The sequence below is a fragment of the Perna viridis genome, chromosome 4 (assembly GCF_037379345.1).
Source record: "Perna viridis isolate PV_CMFRI_1.1 ecotype Kerala chromosome 4, ASM3737934v1, whole genome shotgun sequence".
In the NCBI taxonomy this organism is placed as follows: Eukaryota; Metazoa; Mollusca; class Bivalvia; order Mytilida; family Mytilidae; genus Perna; species Perna viridis.
This window is the reverse complement of record NC_142448.1, coordinates 48,375,696-48,397,534: the sequence shown is the minus strand read 5'-3', so window position 1 is coordinate 48,397,534 and position 21,839 is coordinate 48,375,696. Positions and strand designations below refer to the sequence as shown.

The 21,839-nt window shown below is 35.3% G+C and overlaps 3 protein-coding genes and 1 long non-coding RNA gene across 4 annotated transcripts; all 4 read left to right on the top strand.

Annotated features, from left to right (window-relative positions):
* The first annotated feature begins 9,434 nt into the window (after positions 1-9,434).
* On the top strand, positions 9,435-9,685 carry LOC148620352 (uncharacterized). Its single transcript, XR_015921786.1, has 2 exons — positions 9,435-9,474; positions 9,589-9,685. It is a non-coding gene; the product is annotated as an uncharacterized LOC148620352 (long non-coding RNA).
* A 3,064-nt stretch (positions 9,686-12,749) lies between these two features.
* Positions 12,750-14,261, top strand: LOC148620351 (uncharacterized). Its single transcript, XM_088577095.1, has one exon. The coding sequence runs from the start codon at positions 12,750-12,752 to the stop codon at positions 14,259-14,261; it is 1,512 nt and encodes a 503-aa protein (XP_088433221.1).
* Positions 14,262-14,266: 5 nt separating this feature from the next.
* On the top strand, positions 14,267-15,235 carry LOC148620350 (uncharacterized). Its single transcript, XM_088577094.1, has one exon. The coding sequence runs from the start codon at positions 14,267-14,269 to the stop codon at positions 15,233-15,235; it is 969 nt and encodes a 322-aa protein (XP_088433220.1).
* Positions 14,585-17,337, top strand: LOC148620349 (uncharacterized). The gene is made up of 2 exons (XM_088581146.1): positions 14,585-17,168; positions 17,283-17,337. Exon 1 carries the CDS (start codon positions 15,494-15,496, stop codon positions 16,826-16,828), a length of 1,335 nt encoding a protein of 444 aa, XP_088437272.1. The 5' UTR covers positions 14,585-15,493; the 3' UTR covers positions 16,829-17,168; positions 17,283-17,337.
* The last annotated feature ends 4,502 nt before the right edge of the window (positions 17,338-21,839 follow it).

Here is a 21,839-nt window from a genome sequence, read left to right as displayed (position 1 = left end):
GGGTGTTGACCATTTGTCCTTTCAAAATTTTACAAGCCGAGTGATTTCAAGGCCACATATATAAACCAAACCTATCGACATAACAGGTGTCTACCTCAGCTGGAAGGTAGCGTTTGTCTAGTTGGTCATTGTATGCACTTTCTTTATTTGCGTTTTAAAGATCATATGATGAAAATAAAGCGCGAAAATATTGTTGATTACTTTGAGAGTGAGTACAAAAGAATGGTAACACACAATAAAGATTAATTGCGAAAGTTCCAACCAAAAAAGATAAGAATAATCTGGTTTATTGTTTTCAGCAGCATTTACTGCATAGTTGTAACCCAGAGAATTTATTGTTTGTCTCTTCCACACTACATAAGATATCTCATGTATATACATGTATCAGTTATCACATATAAGATATGTCATATAATATCTTTATTAATGTCTCAGATTTCTTATATACTATACAAGAAATTTTAATTATTAAGTCAGACATCTTACATACGTTTTAAAATAAGATATCGAGTATGTTTTACAAGATATCTTATATAGTATCATGATACACAAAGGCATCAATTACCACTAATCTTGAGCCCTGGATGTGGGGAATGGGTAGAAGTGGGCACCCGATCTGATAATTAATGGGATGGTTCAAAACCCCGACACTGTTACAGACATTTGGGGAGATCTACATACACCATGGTAGACAAATGAGGGAAAACATAGACCCATTGCTAAAGGAACAGTCTAGTGGTGCGTATAACAAATTCTGCAATAAACTCTAAATGAAACCTTAACAGAAGGCAGCATGATAAGACCGAAATGGTCGAATCTTGAACAGTTAGGGCAAGTGAGGATATAACATTACTAGCTATTTAAACACTTAAGCATACGGACTTCCAATTCATTATGACCCATTTGTGACCTTACAACTGGAAACAGTAAAAGATGTCTGAAAATCAATTATATATACAGCAAATATTTTCATAAGGAATCCAATAAAAAAAAATTAAATCAGAAGAAAAATTTTAAAATGTCGGGGTGCGGCCCCTTTAGCCCCTTATAACATGAAGACAGTCCAAAGCGCATCGAATATGCTTGATACATTTGTTAACCACAATAAAGTAAGGAGCACAAAAAAGGAATTATCAAACTCGGAAGAATAACAAACAAATTAAATAGGAACCTTCCTTTAGTGCCAAGTAAAATAAATCATAATATTTTCTCATGAAGTGTCAATGCAAGCCGACGATAACACCGACACAGACGACGACGACAGCGCTATTCTTATATACGACCGCAAATTTTATTTATTTATTGTTTTGCAGTCGTATAAAAATACCAACTTTTATATTACAAACATAAGTAACATTACAGTTTGCCAATACAGGTAATCAACAAGGAAATTTATACCCATTTCAGAAAATGCAGGTGATATAATCATACCGTAAAAACGATAAAATCGTATCCCATTTCGGACAATTTGGCTGAATGTCGTTTTATACCCCGTAATATATATATATATGATTAGTGCTCTACCCCCACATGACTTAGATGCACATTACTCAACAACTCAAACCGACCTAACTGTTAGTAACACTTCTGAATACTACCAATATAAACTAGTAATCCTAACAAATAGGTCACCAATAGGTAAGAAGGCATTAGCTTAAATTGTGAAAGCCAAATCTATTGCACAACAATGCAAACTGATTTTCATGAACAAACTAAAATTGCGAATATTCTCAAATCCTTCAAAAGTTAAATGAATGTGCATGATGTGATAAATTATATGTGGGAAAAGTTTATACTTGTAATTGTATTAACTTCAGCGATGAAGCATTTTTAAGGTTATTCAAAGATAAAAAAAAAATAAAATTGAATGCCGTAAAGCAGTGAACTGACCTCTCGTTTATTTTTTAATGAAACCTACTTATACATTTACGCCGTTCGTACAACAGCCAATAAAAAAGACTTGACGCTATAAATCGATCTGACTGACCTACCCATGTGCAAATGTTAGGCATTTCGAAAAATATCGAATGCCATTTATATGCAGTCTGTTTTACATAGGGAAACACCAAGCGGATAATAAGGCGGTGAATAAAATTCCATGTTGATTTTGTATTTGTGTTTCAATAGCATAGACAACATTTTTCAAAGATAAATCATGCTTTTACTTTTGTAAGCGAAACCTTCTTATTTTATCATTCATTATCTTCTTATTCATCTGTGTACTATATGCATCAACAATTTTTTCTATTAAATGAAATGTAAGTACCCCGCGGTGCCCTGCCCATATCAGTTGGGAGAGTTTTAAAAACAATTTATAGGGTTGTTATGTAAATTTACCAATGATTGAACATAAGAATCAGTGGCGGATCCAAATGGGGGGCTGGGGGTTGGCACTCCTATCTTTATTGGAGATTTTGTCATTTTCATATGTACAATTGACAAAAATGGCAAATGATGTCCTATGACCATCTAATTAGTTTGCTTTTTTTATCTCGATTTCTTTCTTTTCGTCAACGTTTAATCTTACAGAAAACGACCATTCAATGAACTAGGTTAATGTCATATTTATTGCCACAATATAAATATGAAAATGAACTGTTTTGGGATGTAACTGCATTTACGATTATCACGTTGATGTCGGGGATTTTAATTATGATAAATGTATTGGATTGGATAGCAGGCTAGGCCTTTGTATATCTACTCCATACAAGGCAACATACAACATGTATAGACAATCATACAACAACATATATTACAGTAAACACATATTTGAAAGAATATATATGTATAAGAAAGGACAACTCCATTTCATTTTTAGTGATTAATTAGTAAAATCAGTTTTTTAATTTTCTCAAATATATTTTTCTTAACTGTTTGTTGTATTCCAATGAAAGAACAATATAAATAGTACTATATATATATATATCAAAAAACTGAAATTAACTTTTAAGATTTGAATATATGTGATTGGTTAGTCCAATACCTTCAAGATTTTCGTTTTCATACTAATTCTGGATAGATATAGCAAGTCAATTATAAAAATGTATGATTCTGAATCTTCTTTAAAAGTTTTACCTTTGAGAAAATGTGTAAAAGCTTTTTAACATAAAAATTAATCAATCTAAATTATGAATGCAATTATTTATCAATAATAAATTAAAGTCAACAAAACATTATTATCAGCAAAATATATATAGAAGATGCTACACGTAAAAGCTTAATATCATTATATAAAATAGTGTACTACTGGTTTCGTATCTTTGATAATATTTTGTACAGCTAGTACAATCCTTACATTATCATTGTATGAAAGGAGATCGTTTTGTACGTTATAATCTAGATGCAGTACCAAGCAGACATTTTGCAGAGATCATCTCTGAAGAACATTTTGACATGTTATAAGATAATGGTTGTTATCCTCTACAGAGTCTCCACAATGCAGACAATATGGATACTGAGTCAAGTGGTGAAGCCGCGATTATTCAAGTTGCTATAGCTTCACACCTTAACTGACAGAGCCATATATTCTCCTTTCCGTTACCTATGCCGAAATATTCTGGAATGTAATGGCTTTCTATATTTGATATCTTTCTGAAAACATCAACAGAAGGGCTATTGGAATACTAGTAAGACATGGTATTACAAGTGGGCAAACACATGTTATCAGCATTGGATTGCTGCCCAAGATTATAATTATGATTATTAACAAGATAAGGTTGTATAAGGTTTGACAAGTAATCTGAAGCAAATCCATTAATCATCAAACACAATTTTGATTCTTGTATTTTTTAACACACAAAAAACGAAAATAAAATGTTACCTATAAATTTCCGATAAACAGAATATTCTGCAATTGATTTTTGACACTGACTTTTAATTCTTACGGGAATCTCAGATTCGCCCCAGCGTAAAGAACTCTCCTGTCTTCAACTTTTCAACAAAATTCATCGAGAATGACATGATACGACTGAAGTAATGAACATAATATTAGTTTTCTACCCACTCAAACATAGGAAGTTACAGTTCATAAATTAAGTCACAACAACTGCTTTGGATATTATACTGACAAATTTGAAGTTTTCGGTGTTTTTTCATTTATTCATAGGTTTTTATTTTTATTATTATTATTTTTATTTTTTGCAGTCTTTTAATACAACCAGATAGACGAATTCATGTCACGTTCGGTCTTATAAATATGGTTTTTGTTACATAAGTAAACCACGTGTGTGCTTTTCGAACGTGTCTGCACCCCAAAGTTTACGCATGTTTATTCTAAAAAATTCCCTATATGCCGATGATTTTATTACTAAGGGATAATTTTCATTTTTGTATAGCTGCTTTTAAGTGGTTGATCAATGTGTTTGATTTAGTTTTTCGCCAATATATGAAGCTATGGATAGCTCACAGGCAGCTTGATATGCTTTTTGTGAAGCATAATAATGTTTTAATATTATGATTGAACTTGTATCAAAAATTCAACTAACCTAAATGTGTCACAAGTCACCGGATCGCTTCCCTGTGTATCAACTCCTGTACTTATATAGGTATGCAGCATGTGTATATGTATGTAGTTAGGGGAACAGGAAAATAAGACGATTTTTTAACTGGCGTATTAAATATAAAGTGAGGAGAAAATTTGCAGTAATAATGACTTGCCCATCTGAAAACTGTGAGCCAATATCGTTTGCGTCTACACACCTGTATTTAGATGAAAATTGTTTCTCTATATCATTCAAATGAGGCTAGTATGGCTTAGAGTAGTTGTTAATTTTCCTATTGATACTTTCCATCAATCAATTCAAAGACAATCTTGATGTTTCTGACAAAAATAAGATTATAGATCTCAAAAATACTATTTATGTCTTTTGTCGATCCATAAAGAGTAATCAAGGAAACCAAGGTTGGAATTAATATAATCAAGAGACACAGACAAGACAGGGAATTAATACAGGCACACACAACAAAGGACGTGAAGTAAATAAAACAAGATGCTAAAAGAAGCAAACGTAATTTTTCAAGCCATATTAAAAAAAAGAACCATCAAAAACTGGGTATGTGGACCAGTTCCACATGCTGGTTAGCGTCCTCTGCAACCAACCGAGTTGCTCAATAAATTACACGACCGGGATAGCAGAAAGAGGGAAGGAAAACTATGACAAGGTGAACAAAGCGGTTATCATAGTCAAGATGGGTACACCGGATCGCCGAGTTCATGATGACGACAATAAAACATTTGCCGTGATGGATTAATCTTGTGACAACATATTCATATTCTAGTAGCCCAGTTCTAGCATTTATGAGGCAAATATTCACTAAAATAGACTGAACCCTCTCTTTTATGTCTGCCCCTGTTTCCAACATGATATCATGTCTTTGTAAAACATATATATTGTAAAAAAAAAAAAAGAAAAAAAAAATATGTATGTTTCAAAAATTCTAAATCGGCGTTATATTTTTTTTATTAATTTATAATATAAAAAATATTGCAAAATTGCTGAAACCGCTTCGCTTTATATGAACTTTAAAAAAAAAACGGAATATAAATACTTACCTTAATATTTATTTCTTACCTTCATTCTTTTTATCCATATCCATCGATCTAGTACACGTTCCACAAGACGTCTTACTCCGTTTCATATGATCTACTTAGAGCAATGGCAAACATTCTTTCATTTAACTGGTGATAAATGTCTCGAACTAAGTGATCAAACTGATTACTTAATTCTTCTTAATTCAATTTCTTACTGCAGAGGAGGGTTGAATTGACATGGGTGCCATTGAGGATTGGATGAATGAAGAAAAATATTGTAATATATATTATTGTAATTAAATATGCAGTGGTAAGGAATCTTAACATAATATCATTGTTCTTGGTTTTTCATGTAAATCACTGTGAAGGTCAAAAGGTGAATTTTAAAATGTTTATAACTTGGGTGTCAATTTAGAGCAATGTTCACACTTTATCTAATATTGTACTTTATTGTATTTTCGGCATAGCCATTAAATAAACTGGTTTCAAATATTCTATAGCAACTTAAGTATATTAAATGATCTCTTTTGTTTATTCAGTAACCTTTGAATTGTCCATGAAATGTGTTATTTTTGTTTTTCTGTTGTTCATAGCAAGAAAAATATATATGCTTTGGATTTTCAGAAATATAACAAAATGAGGTAATTTAATTAAATTATAGCACAGTGAACTGACCGAAAGTTCAGTTATTGTGATACCTGTTACAATAAGGTTCAGGGACATAGAAATTACGTGTATCTGCTTGTCCAAACAAGGGCTCTTTCACATGTATTTGTTAATGAAAGTGTAATCAAGGGAACCAAGGTTCTGGCGATAATCAAAGGAATGTAATCCAGGGACAAAGGCCCGACATGAGAAACAGACATACAATCCAAAGAACATAAAATAACTAAAAATACATACAAAGTAACCAAAGTAAACAATCAACTCGGATTCCACTAAAAAACTGGGAGCATAGACCAGGTGTACCAGTAGGGCGTCCTCTGCTTTTCTAGGCTTTTCTAGAAACACTCGCCAAGTTGTTCAAAAAAGTCAAGTCCAGGGTAGTCGAAAGAGGAAAGGAAAACTATGACACGTTGAACAAATCAGTTTTCATGGTGCAGATGGATACACCGTAATGATCCACAAGTTCATGACGACAAACATATAACTTCTATAGTGATGACTTCAATCTTGTAGCATTATAGCCTTGTTCCAGTAGCCTTACTGCAAGCTCTGAGATTATTTAAATATAAGATGTTATACTATAAAGTTTACAACTACCAATAGCTCTAGACCAGCTTGAAAAGGTGCTGCCCACTCATAAGAGATAAGTTTTATTGTCCTATGAACTTCATAAACCTCACTGACTTTAAAAGAATAGTTCATTGTAAGCACTGTCCTGCCTTCATATTTTATAAATTAATATAATTCTATATAATTCTTGAAAAAACAGTATCTCAATATACATTTATGACTTTAAATCGGACTTAAATAATGTTTCAAATTTTTCTTTTTCAACATTTTTAAATTTTAATATAATGTGCTTACTAACTTCCTCATGGAATTGATGTTTTTGTAGATTTGATGGTAATATCGCCGAAAATGGAGAAGACCTCTTAAGGTATATCAATAGATTTAAATAACTTTCTGTTCCTTGTACTCAGTCTGATCTAACCTGAACACCTATCTAACAATTGATAAGAATTTAGAAATATTCCTAATCACATTATGCCTTTGTGCATCTCCTGTTTTGTGATCTGAAGAACTTTTTGGGGTTTTATTGATGCAGAATATGAAATTTGTCATTGCTCCACTAAGGGACCTCCTCTAAAACCACTGATTATCCTTACAAAGAACGTGTAATATACAGAGTTCTCCCCAGGATTTTGGGATAGCGCTGTATTTACCGCGCAGGACACGACGTTAATATGTCTCATGTCAAAAGGTGCAACTGTGTATTTAATGTATCTTAATATTAATGGTTTCATGAATTAGTGTGGAGTTGACCTAATTATACAGGAAAAACATAAATTTTATTCCTGTTATTTAAAGTTACACTAGTTGTTTTGTTTTGTTTTATTTATAAATATTATGTTTATATGTAGTTGATTTATGACCAAAAACCCATATCATGATTTACAAAAAAAATGTTTTTCCCCCACACCTGTTGTACAATTCGTAGGTTACAGACCACCAATTCAACCAATGAGCATTTGGAACGTACGCAAAATCAGTCCTACGCAGAAATTACCCCTGTTCCTCATAGTGCTGTGAAAAAAGTTCTCATCTCATTTAAAAAATTTAAACAGATTCTGAAAGGAAAAACATTTCTGTACATTTTATAGGTGCATTTTGCTTCTTGTGATGTGAAGCCTAATCTCCATAATGATTTCTAAATTTCCACCTATCTTGTGACAAAAAACTGGGATTTCTCATGCTATTTATAGACACTTCACTTCCGGTGACCAGTACTGCACTGCAAGTCTGCTAACCCCACATGCCATTTTGAGGATTGTGAGCTGACATATGTAGAATCATGCTGATATATAGTCCTCTGCAGGTTAAAGTTAAGGTAAAGTCCAGAAAAGCCATTGAATATTGTGAAATTAGCATAGAAGCCTATGGGAAGTGGAATTAGTGGTTTCTAGCCTACAACCAACTCATGAAATTAAGAAAAAAGTTAAGAGAACTTGATTTATCTGGTACTATGTCAGGGAAGGAATGAACATAGAAATGAAAATAAAACATTTAAGTTACCTTTTTCAAGAATATATTGGTGATATGCGTGCTCCTGTACCTTTAATTTTAACAGAAAATGTAATGTCGGATGACTATGAAAGAATGACAGAAATGTTGGTTTACCTGGAATCAGTTGAAGATTTGTTGGAGATAATGATAGTGATATAGAAAGTGACACTGATGATAAAACTGAATGAACTTAAAATTTTTATTGTATACGTTGTGATATACCAGTACCATGTTTATCATGCCATCCATAATTAAGTAAAAATCCCAGATTCTCATCCTACGTATTTCAAAGTTAGTGGGGAGTAGCTGAAGTTTATTTATTTTTTTAATTTGAGTGAAAACAAAACTGTAGATTAGAAAGAAATGTACTTATATTGGGAATAAAATCAAATTATTTTTTTTTTGTTCTTGGAGGGTGACAAAATTGGATCATTAAGGGATGAGAATTTTACTTGCAATCTTAAGACATACATGTACTTGTTTACTATAACTATTTTTGGATAACAATGAAAAAATTGCAAAATACATTTAAGCAGTGATGAAAATCTCCATAATGGAAAAAAGAGGTTAAAGAAAAACCATGATCTGTATGTATTTAAGTGTTAAACAAGAAATTGTAGTACTGTTAACATTATGTTTTCTTATTGCATGCATCGATGTATAATGTACTAATGTTTGCATTGTAAGTTACATGTTAATGTACCTTTGTATTTTTTGAGGTTTTTATGAGACCTGCAGGAGAGAATAGTTTCAGACTGTGTTACCCTCTTAATAAAACGTGTTTTAGTAACAATCTTTTTTCCCAAATAAGTTCCTCCTTTACTGCATCATAGAAAACAAATTCAGAAGGTGTCGTTTTTATGTGAATGTGTGTGAAGGAGGACATAATTGTTAAAACCTTGTTATCAGACACTTGCAAATTGTGATGATTTAGCTTGCACTTTTTACGTGTTTGTGGGAAAAATAACTGTCCATTTATATCATATGTGATTATTAATTTTCGGAAACCATGAAAGCCTGAAAGGGAAATATTTCAGTTGATGAAATGAAAAAAAAATTCCATTGGGTTGAACTATAGGAAGACCCCTTGTAGATTGTAACTGCCACGCTGCAGCAACTGTATCTTAATCGAGATTTCACCATTTCCGGTTAAATGATTTTGTAAATGTTCACTCGACACGTCCGACACGAGGCATCATAAATGGCCCATAGAGGTAAATAATAATTGTTCTATACATTTTCCATATCATTCGAATTTGTTATATGAATCTTCGATAACTTTGATACATTTTCAAGAATTGTAAACAATGTTTCTTTGATCTTTTCAGGTTTTACGTACATTCAGCAACTTGCGTAACTTCAGTTGTGTAACTTTGTATGCGTACATGCGATGTAATGGTTTTGCAGAATAAAATATGAACATTATTTGCGTCAATTTATAGCCACAGTGCGATGGCTGTTACAGTAGAACCTCTCAAACATTTATGAGCCGACAGAAGATGAGTTGTGTACAACAAACGATATAATGGACACGGATACAAGTCATACGGGTGAGAAGATATGAGAACTATTTAGTGCGTTTTACATACTTTTGGATATGATTAACAATTGGGATTCGATTTTAATTGTAAGTGACCTTTATTAATTTTATAAACATTTGTACAGTTAGACATGCCCGTATTTTGATTGACACTTGATGCACACGTGCGCGTATAAATGTGTGTATAAATACAGTACTTACCTTTTTCAACGTCCCGTACGAACTGTGAATTCTGATACAGTACTTACCTGTTACGACGTCACGATAAAAGTGCGTTCCAATAGAGTACGGACCTGTTACAACGTTACGAAGAGAGCGAGTTTAATTACAGTACGGACCTGTCATAACGTTATTTATGAATAGTTTTCTACATACAGAGTGTGCCTGTTTCAACGTCACAAATAAAGTGTTTTGAACTACAGTACTGACCAGTCTTGACATTAAACTCTGCCTTTTGACATTTTACTATGATGTTTTGATTTTTGCCTTATCATATGCGTTTTATGTCTTGCATTTGTTATATGTTATGCATTGCTATATTTTTCACATGGGTATTATTTTGTGGTTGAGTTAAGGCAATTTGTACATTTTGCATTGGTTATTACGTTATATTGAAGGTACTATTTTGAACCAATTTTAATAATCCAAACTGAGGTTTTATTTGATGGTAATTAAATCAAAATGTCTGATAGTAATTTACCTGAAGGTTCTATTCGTAAAAGTTCACGTCAGCCTAAACCATCAAGTAAGGGTATATGGTGGCAATTAGATACATTAGAAAAGAACTTTAAAAGAACTTTGTCTACCTGGAAAACTTGTTGTAACAAGATAGAAGTCTTGCTTAGTGACAGTAGAGATTGTTTGGCTATAAGAAGTCAACGCGACAATTTATCAGAGCGCGCAGATCACGTCATTAGCATATACAAACAATTATCACGGCTAATCGAAAAGGAGTGTCAGACCGGCGAACATGTTGATTTAGGGAGAGATATTGAAGATGACATTATTGAGCGGTATGAAGCATGCGAAAATGCTCATTCAGACATAATGAAGCGAATTTCCTTAAGATTAAAGGAACTGGAGGAGGATTCTTCAGAAATATCGTCACGAAGGTCATCTCGAAGTGGTTCTGTGAAATCTTCTCAACATTCACATAGAAGCACACGTTCAATAAGATCTGAAACAGCCTCTAAGGCAGTCGAACTTAAAACGAAACTGAAGTACCTAGATGTTGAAGCAAATGCAAAGCTGCGATTAGAAAAGATTCAAACCATGAGAGATTTAGACATTGCCGAGGCTAAGTTGGAAATAATTGACGGCACAGAAGATGTTGCGTCTGAATTAGATGAAGCTAAGAAATCGTTGCCTAAAGCTGACAGGTTGGGCCCATTTCTTGAAAGTACTGTCAAATTCAAGGAAACACAAAATATCACAGATAGTCCATTAGATTGGAAATATGAAGCACCAAGCTGTAGACAGCCAAATGTAATGATCGATGAGGTTTCACCACGTACCGCAAGAACTGTCCCAAAAATTGTCAGTGCGTCAGTCCATCAGCCTTCGAAAATGGCAGTCAACAATCGAGCATCAATAAATGCGTCCTCAAACTCTGTAACATTGAATCCAAACATTAGTGACTTTGTACCACAGCAATCATATTCAGCAAACGTTCCTGTACTAGGTACGCGGATGTATCCACCGACAGGAAGCCACTACGTTCCGATCAACAATCCAGTATCAACACAAGGCCAGTTATTTACGTCGACGTCAAGTCCTGGAGTAGCATCAAATGTTAACAATCTTGATTCTTCACTAACTACGATAAGTGATATCGCCAAGTCGTTTGCCGAGCAAGTGAATTTAAGCCGTCTTCCACCTCCGGAACCGTCAATTTTCCAAGGAGATCCACTAAAATATCCGAATTGGAAGTCCGCCTTCCAGACATTAATCGATCAAAGGCAGATTCCGTCTTCTGAACGTATACACTATTTGAGAAAATACTTGGGAGAATCTGTTCGAGATGTCGTCGAAAACTTTTTCTTATTGTCGAGCGAAAATGCATACACAGAAGCGAAAGCACTACTAGATCAGAGATACGGTGATCCATTTGTCATTGGTAATGCCTTCCGTGATAAGCTTGAAAAGTGGCCTAAAATTCTACCGAGAGATTCTAAATCGTTACTGAGATTTTCTGATTTCCTAAAGCAATGTGAAATCGCGATGGAGAGCATTGGAACGCTGAATATGCTCAACGATGATCGGGAGAATAGAAAGTTGTTAACAAAACTACCAGATTGGATAGTGACACGTTGGGGCAGAATAGTCGTCAAACACAAAGAAGAACAGAAACAATTTCCACCGTTCATGATATTTGTGGAGTTTATCTCGCAAGAGGCGAGAATTGCGTGTGATCCCGTGACATCGTTACAATCAGTAAAGGGAGATTTTGTTCCAGGTCTTCGCAACAACGACAATCGTCGCGGATTCACAGAAAGACGACACGACAACCAAACTTTTCGTGGACGTACTTTCATGACAGACACTTCAGAGAGGAGCACAACAAACATGTCTCGCACCGATTCGAAACCGAAAGTCAAATGTTTGTGTTGCGATCAGTTTCATGAAATGGACACTTGTAAGGAGTTTCTTGCAAAAACAGTTGAAAATAGGAAAGACTTTGCGAGGAACAACCGACTTTGATTTGGGTGCTTAGGTTCTGGTCGCGTTTCTAAGCGGTGTAACAAACGTAAACAATGCAACATTTGCCAGAAGTACCATCCAACATCTTTACACGGTGATTTGCGAAACCCTAATACGTCTAACACAACCCCGTCTCCGAGTGCTTCATCTATCGATAAACCAGCCACAAAGGATGTCAAACCCGAACGTTTTTCGTCTCAAACTGGAACAGTATTTAGGAGTAATACGGAATCAAGTGCTAAAAGTTCGATGATAGTTCCCGTATACGTTTCACATGTTGATACTCCAAGCGAAGAAGTACTCGTCTATGCGTTACTTGACACTCAATCAGACACTACATTCATTCTAAGCGATACATATCGTAAATTAGGTCTATCAGGAACAGATGTGAAGTTGTCGTTGTCAACGATGTTTGCCGAAAACCAAATCGTAGATAGTTGTAAAGTGAAGGGATTGATAGTACGAGGATTTGATAGTTCAGTCCGGATTCCTCTTCCGACAGTATTTACACGAGATGTGATGCCTGCAAATAGATCACACATACCAACTTCCGACATGGCTAGACACTGGCATCACTTAAACAGAATTGCGGATAAACTATTGCCTATACAGAACTGTGATATAGGGTTGCTTATAGGATACAATTGTCCACGTGCACTTATACCAAGAGAGGTAATACCTTCGTTGAAGGATGGTCCGTATGGTCAACGAACTGACCTAGGATGGGGTATCGTTGGAATAGTGGACTCGACCCAAAACGACGATGATCAATTAGATTCGATTGGACATTCTCATAGAGTGCTAACGTTTGAATTACCGAAAGAAGTATCTAACGCAAACGATCGTTTTATTGTGTCAATGAGGTCAAAGGTTAAGGAGATTATCAGTCCTTCAGACTTAACCCGAATGTTCGAGATGGACTTCATTGAACATAAGAACTATGAGAGACCGCTCTCACACGATGACAGAAAGTTTCTAACAACCTTGCAAGAAGGAATTCATGTAAACGATTCACATTACGAAATGCCCTTACCTTTCAGAGCTGGTCCACCGAATTTGCCGAACAACAAGTGTATTGCTATACAGAGATTGGCGTATTTGAAGAAAAGGCTCCGTAATGATGCAACGTACGCTGATCATTACCAAACCTTTATGAACAATATAATCCGAAATGGGTTCGCGGAAAGAGTCCCGGAAAATGAACTGAATCAGGATAGCGGTCAGGAATGGTACATTCCACATCACAGAATCTATCACCTGCAAAAACCAGGAAAATTGCGAGTAGTCTACGACTGTAGTGCTAGATACATGGGACAGTCGTTAAATGATCATCTATTGCAAGGCCCAGACCTTACGAACTCTCTCATAGGCTTATTATGTCGATTTCGTAAAGAATCTATTGCGGTCGTTTGTGACATAGAACAAATGTTCCATCAATTTAAAGTAAATGCTGAACATCGGAATTATCTGAAATTTCTGTGGTTCGAAGATGGAGATCTTACTCGGGACCCAGTAGAGAATCGTATGAGTGTTCATCTATTCGGTGCAGTTTCGTCACCAGGGTGCGCGAACTTTGGACTTAAACAACTTGCGAACGATTATGAAGCTGACTTTGGACAGGAAGTAGCAAACTTCATTAAGCCTGATTTTTATGTTGACGACGGGTTGAAATCTCTGTCAAGTGTCGAAGAAGCTATAAGTCTTATCAAGGGAATCATCGAAATGTGCAGTAAGCTTGGAATTAGACTACATAAGTATTAGCTCAAATGCCCGAGGAGGATTGCGCCAAGGAATTGAATTTGAACCTCGCTTATGAAACGTTACCAACGACAAAGACTTTGGGAATTCAATGGTGTATCGAATTGGACGCTTTTCAATTTAGAATATCACTTAGTAGCAAACCACCTACACGTCGTGGAATGTTATCTACGCTAAGTTCAGTGTACGATCCTTTAGGTGTCATCTCACCAGTTATTCTCGTTGCGAAACAACTGCTACAAGAAATGTGCAAGGATCAAATTGAATGGGATAGCCCATTACCAGACAGTGTTCAGATGCAATGGGAAAGATGGAAACGCGAGTTGCTAGCCCTCGAATCTTTGAAAATAAACCGAAGCCTTAAACCCGTTGATTTTGGAGAAGTTAAGACAATTGAACTGCATCACTTTTCTGATGCGAGCTCAACAGGTTATGGACAGTGTTCCTATGTTCGACTAGTCAACGCTCAGCAACAAGTACATTGCTCACTTGTAATAGGAAAGTCTCGTGTAGTTCCGTTAAAGTCCATTACTATTCCTAGGTTAGAACTTACTGCAGCTCTGACTTCCGTGAAGATCAGTACACTACTTCACAACGAACTTGACTATGCGAATGTTGTTGGCTATTTCTGGACTGATAGTAACGTGGTCCTCGGGTACATTGCGAATGACTCGAAGCGTTTTCATGTTTTTGTTGCAAACAGAGTTCAACAGATCCGTAGCGTTACAGATCCCTCTCAGTGGAACTACGTAAACTCTATTAACAACCCAGCTGGCATTGCGTCTCGAGGATCAACGCCAATCGAATTAGGTCGATCGAGTTGGTTTTCTGGACCAGATTTTCTATGGAAGACCGAAATCGATTTCAGAAAGGACAATCCGGATACTTCACACATTTTATTGAACGACCCGGAAGTGAGAAAGGCCAAAGTGTTTTCCACAAGTATAAGCTTACCTAGTCAGAGTTCGATACTGTAAAGTCTGGAATACTTTTCGAGTTGGAGCAGAGCCAAACGTGTGATTGCAATATGCCTTAATCTAAAGGATACGTTGCTTGCGAAACGTCAGAAAGTTGCTTGTGCTTCGATAACTGTGAATGACCTACACCGCGCTGAGATTGAAATTGTTAAACACGTTCAAAGCATTGCATTCAAAGATGAAAAGGAAACATTGCAATCTTTGTGTTCAAACGGAGAGTTTAGTGATAAGGAGTCGGCTAGAAAGCGAAACGGTGTTATGAAAGGAACGTCGTCATTGTATAGACTTGACCCTTTCCTGGATCCGGATGGATTAATTCGCGTTGGTGGTCGCATACAACGTGCAGATCTCGACTCAAATTTGAAGCACCCAATTATCTTACCAAAACGTTCTCATATCACGGACCTTGTCATACGTCATTACCACGAGCAGTCACAGCACCAAGGACGTGGAATTACTACGAACACGATACGTTCTCATGGCTTTTGGATAATTGGATGCAGTTCTATCGTCTCATCCCTTTTGTCAAAGTGTGTTATATGCCGAAAGTTACGTAGTCAGACACAGATCCAAAAGATGGCAGATTTACCATCCGACAGACTTGAAGATGTACCGCCGTTCACATATTGCGGAGTTGACCTATTCGGGCCTTGGTACATTAAAGAATCTCGAAAAGTACTCAAGCGTTATGGAGTTTTGCTTACCTGTTTGTCATCACGCGCTATTCACCTCGAAACCGCCAACTCCCTAGACACAGACTCTTTCATCAATGCCTTGCGAAGGTTCGTTTCGTTGCGTGGACCTATACGGCATATTCGATGTGATCAAGGAACTAATTTCGTAGGTACTGAAACAGAATTCAGAAACGCCATGTCTGAATTAGACTTCGATCAAATTCGTCAATATCTACTCGATGGAAATTGCGATTTTGTACAGTTCAAAATGAACGTTCCCTCAGCTAGCCACATGGGTGGTATCTGGGAGAGGCAGATACGTACGGTGCGAAATATTCTTTCAACACTCCTGTCACAACTTGGAACCCAGTTAGATGATGAATCCTTGAGGACTTTAATGGCCGAAACTACAGCTATAGTGAACAGCCGACCACTAACAGTAGAAAATCTAAACGACCCGCTTTCTCTCGAACCTCTCACACCGAATCATATATTGACTATGAAAACTAATGTTATCTTGCCACCACCCGGACAGTTCATGCGAAACGACATCTATTCAAGAAAGAGGTGGAAGCGAGTACAGTTTCTTGTTAACGAATTCTGGAATCGATGGAGGAAAGAATTTCTTTCGAACATTCAAGCTAGACAGAAGTGGATTGCTCCGAAACGAAATTTGCGTATTGGTGATATTGTCTTAATTAAAGATGACAACCGAGCGAGGAATTTGTGGCGCTTAGGTCGAGTGTGTGATGTGTATAAGGATAATGACTCTTTAGTTCGTAAAGTTAAACTGATCGTTGGTTCGCCAAAATTGGATCGTAGAGGTGCTCGTAAATTCAAACTATCGGAACTTGAAAGACCTATACACAAATTGGTGTTACCTCACGAGACCGAGGATGATTCCCAGCCGAGGAGCTAACTGATTGACTCAGAGACTATGTATTGACGATAGTGATTTTAGAATATGCGAAAATGGACTTTGAGATCGTGCGTTAAGTGCTAGAACTTTCAGTTTTGGTAAATCTATTCAGATGTTCTTAGTTTATGATAATCATAGTCGAGAGTACTAGTATTTTTATATGCGTAGTTTTTGTATCTTTACTTTCGTGGGAAAATTAGTTAACTAATTTTAGGGAGCCATGTAACTGCCACGCTGCAGGAACTGTATTTTAATCGAGATTTCACCATTTCCGGTTAAATGATTTTGTAAATGTTCACTCGACACGTTCGACACGAGGCATCATAAATGGCCCATAGAGGTAAATAATAATTGTTCTATACATTTTCCATATCATTCGAATTTGTTATATGAATCTTCGATAACTTTGATACATTTTCAAGAATTGTACACAATGTTTCTTTGATCTTTTCAGGTTTTACGTACATTCAGCAACTTGCGTAACTTCAGTTGTGTAACTTTGTATGCGTACATGCAATGTAATGGTTTTGCAGAATAAAATATGAACATTATTTGCGTCAATTTATAGCCACAGTGCGATGGCTGTTACATAGAGTTATTGAAAAATGACAGATTTATTTTTATTTTATTATTTTTTTTTTTGCTGTTTTGAGCCTTTTTCTTTAAAGCTAATGTAACTAAGAAAGTTTCAGTTTGTAAAATGATTTTTATGATAAGGTCTTCATGGCATTGAAGGACAACTCACTGTAGGTGTTTCTGAACGTCAGGGTCTTAGTGATATCTTCCCATATTTTAGCACCACCTGGTGGATAGAATAACTTTAAGCCACTAATGACTCCTATTCCGGCAATTTTTTTCCAAGAAGAAATTCTCCTTTCTGCATCCGAGGTTATTTTCTAGTATAGCAGAAATGGCAGAGTAGTTCTGATTGTCCTAGTAATCCTTTTTGGCAAAAAACATAAAACTGGGGGACCTTGTTATAATTTGAGCCACTGGGTGCAATTAACACTCATCAAAATGCATGTTTGATTATTACAAGTTATAATGTGTTGCTGATTACTTTTGATATGAAATATACACATTTAAGTATTGTTATGAAATTGTTTTTTCTTGTAATTAAAACATAAATTAATCTATAGTCTTATTTGACTTTTTGTGTTGCTTGAAAGAATAAAATGATAATTAAAAAATGTCTATTTAGTGTAATATTATACACCACCAAACATTCTTTTCAAGCTGTGAACAAAACATGACACCGAATATGCAAACAGGCCACAAATATACCAATATTCAAACAGGCACAAAGAACACAAATATCTCAACGGGTTTAAGGATTAATTTGTTAAAAATTTCAGATGGGCGGACCAGCTTATAAATAGTGCTTCATGCATCTCTTAATACCAAATATGTTTTATTGCAAATCTTTCTGTAGGCTCCCTAGAAACTGTATTAGGAAATACAAGTGCTAATTAAAGTAGTCCACTGGAGATATTAAAACTTTAAATTTGGTAATCCGTTACTGCGGAAAAAGTACGGGAAAATTTCCCGCCCGATTTGTACACAATAACCAGTAAAAAATATCTCAAAATACCTAGGAAAAGCCAAATATTTTCATTGGAAATCCTTCAGTAGGCCTCACAGAAACTGTATTAAAAAATCATAGTGCAAAGTTGCCTATTGGAAATATTAGCACTTAGATTTGGTTATGTTCTGCTACCGAAAAAGTACAGGAAAACTTCCCGCCAAAATTTTTACACTATAACCAGTCAAAAATATTTCATGATAATTAGCAGATCTAAAGAAATTAACATAGAAAGAGTTGATTTTATGTCCTAACAGATATATTTATACAGTTTCATTGATTATCTGAAGGTATGATAAATCATACAAAGGTTACAAACATATTTAAACTGATATAAAGAGACTTAAAAAAGTGTCTGATTTAGAAGGTCGTTGGACTATTCAGAACCATATTTAATTATCAAAATGTTTATGTCGTGTAGGTTGACGCAGTAAAGGAGTACTTTGATGTTATTGTTCGTAAGTATTTTTACACCTTTGTTGTATTGGTATGCTATTATAGTATACCTCATACTTCATACACGAACCACAAATTTCTTTTGGATAAGCATTATGTGTTATATTGCTCTATTCCTTTCTTGTTCCGCCCCTAAAAATGATTAGCTAATATATATCTATAAGGTTGGAATTTGGGTATAAATTACAAATTAAATGAGTTGAAAGATTTTTAGCATTTGAATGAGAGCTTGGTTTAAATTAGAATATCAAAATTAAGAAATAATGCTTTATTTTTAATGGATATATTCATGTTTAACGTGTTTAACGCTCTTATTTTCTGTTGTCTATACATGTAGAAGTATTTGAAATATAAAAGTTTTGATATTGATTAATACATTGCCCCAAGTACAAGTAGTTTATCAAAGAGTTTATCACGGATTAACTTGATAAACTTTAGGCTTGATGAAAGTTATGAAAAACGCAAATTGGTGCTAATTGCTAATCTTAAACATAAATTATTCTTCAGACAAAAATAAGTGTTTGAAAGTAATCCTAGGTTAAGGTCAAATATGTTCTAAAGTCTTTGTGTTACAATGATTACTATTGGTCAAGTTATTACTTATTCCATATGTCAATCATGATTCGAACCTGATGTTTTCTGTGATTTTTATGTTTAGTTATGTTATAGTCTGCTGAATTATTCGGACGCTATTAAAATATGTAAAACTCTATGTCTTTTAGTATGACTCTACAAGGACGATGATTGTGATTTACCGTCTATATACTGGATTCCTAAACTTCACAAGAATCCAGCAAATCTGCATCTGGATCTGCAAATGTACCGCCAAACCTCTTTCAAAACTTTTAACTTCTATACTCACAACTGTCAAAGTTGGTCTTCAGTCCTACCACAACACTTGTTACTCCCGTAGTGGTATTAATTCTATGTGGATCCTAAAAAATTCGAAAGATCTTTTGGAGACAATTAGTTCAACAACGATGACGATTCACATTGTACCATATCAAAATGTGGTATTAAAAATTGCAAAACATGCAACATTCTTATAACCGACCCTTACTTCTCTAGTTCCCTTACAAACAAACCTTCCATACAAGAAGTCACGATGACTTAAGTTTCAAATCAACAATGTTAATATAAGGATTATAATGCAACTTATGTGGTTTTATATATGTCGGAGAAACGCAAGAGCGATTAAATAAAAGAATGTGCGGTCATCCTTCGGGAATTAACACCACCAAATTCCCGACAGTTTATCAACACTTTAATCCACTCCATGAAAGTTCGTGTTTTAGAAAAAAATTACCATCCTACGAACAGTCCCGTTCTAAGAAAAAAAACTATCGTAGGGAAAGAGAGGAGTACTGAATACGCAGAGTAGGTACTGCAATACCTTACGGATGCACTGACAACATCAAAAATATAGGATGCCTTTCAAGCCAATGTAACAATAGCATAAATGTGATGAATTTATTTTACAAAAATCCAAAACGGGAAAGGAGTCATGGCCATCGTCTCTATACGTCACCTAAGTTACATGATGTCTCCATAGATGGTCTCCTTCCTTTCATACAAAAACCTCTTGGACTTCATCATATTAGAACCAAACTTTATTCTATACCTCTCACTCTACTACACTCCCTTTACAAAACACGTTTTGACACTCCTGTTTCTGACCCCACCTCATCATTAAACAGACTTTTTGCCAACAATATGGATATTGGTTTCCACAGACTCTTTAAACCAGTTTGTGTGAAAAGTTCAGATTAAGAAAAACGATCATTTCTTCCACTACCGTTTGTCAACAAAGGTATAGATACAATTAATTTGGCTAACATTCTCCATCACAAAAACGTTACCAACAAAATTCCCCTATATTTCAAAGACAAATCCATACCAATTATTTCATATTCCTATTCTTCACCCATTACATCCAAATTTTTCAATTATAAAAAGCTATTGCAAAACCTCGAGATTGAGGACTTCAAGGCTAAACCACCTGACTGTTCTTGCAAAACATCTCCATTCAAATATGGTCCTTCTGGTCACGTCGTTACGGGAGATTTAACCAATATCAAAACCGAATCTCTACGTAATATCCTTTTTTAAAGGTCCCGAGTACAGTGAACCACCCTCAATTCTATTGGAATTATAACGTTAAAGTTCTTATGGATGCCGTCAAGGACTATGCAAGAAAACGGATAAAACGAAAACAAGAAGACATTGATTCTCTGCCAGATTGGTTAAAGGCCGTGAGGTCTTTAATTTTGAAACGAATGAAAGTTTTAAGTAGGTCAATGAGTGCAAAGGCTACATCAGTTTTCAAAGACCCCGATGTAGCAAAAACATTGTCTACTATACATGACAAATATCTTATCTTACCAGCAGACAAAGCCAAAAAAACATTGTTGCGGTCGGCATTCCAATGGGAAATAATTGTGCTCCTTTACTTTCTGACCTATTTCTTCACTCTTATAAGGCCGACTTTATAGTTAATTTGATCAGAAAGAAAGAATATCGTTTGGCTAGATCCTTCAATATCAGTTTCCGCTTTATAGATGACGTATTATCTTTAAACAATCCTAATTTCGGGGATTTGATACATTGCATCTACCCAAAAGAACTTAAGATAAAGGAAACTACAGACACTGTGAAGTCAGCCTCATATAATGACCTACACTTAGAAATCTATGGTAAAGGAAAACTATTGACCAATTTTTACGACAAACGTGATGACTTTTCATTCAGAATTGTCAAATTTATTTTCATCTGTGGCAACATTCATTTCGCTCCTGCGTATGGAGTGTTCATATTACAACTCATACGTTATGCCAGAGCTTGCCGAAACTACGCAGACGTTTTGTATCGAGCTAGAACTCTAACAAATAGGCTTCTGGAATAGCGTTATGTTGCTACAGAGTTGAAGTCATCGCTTAAGAAGTTTTCTGGTCGTCGTCATGAACTCGTGGATCG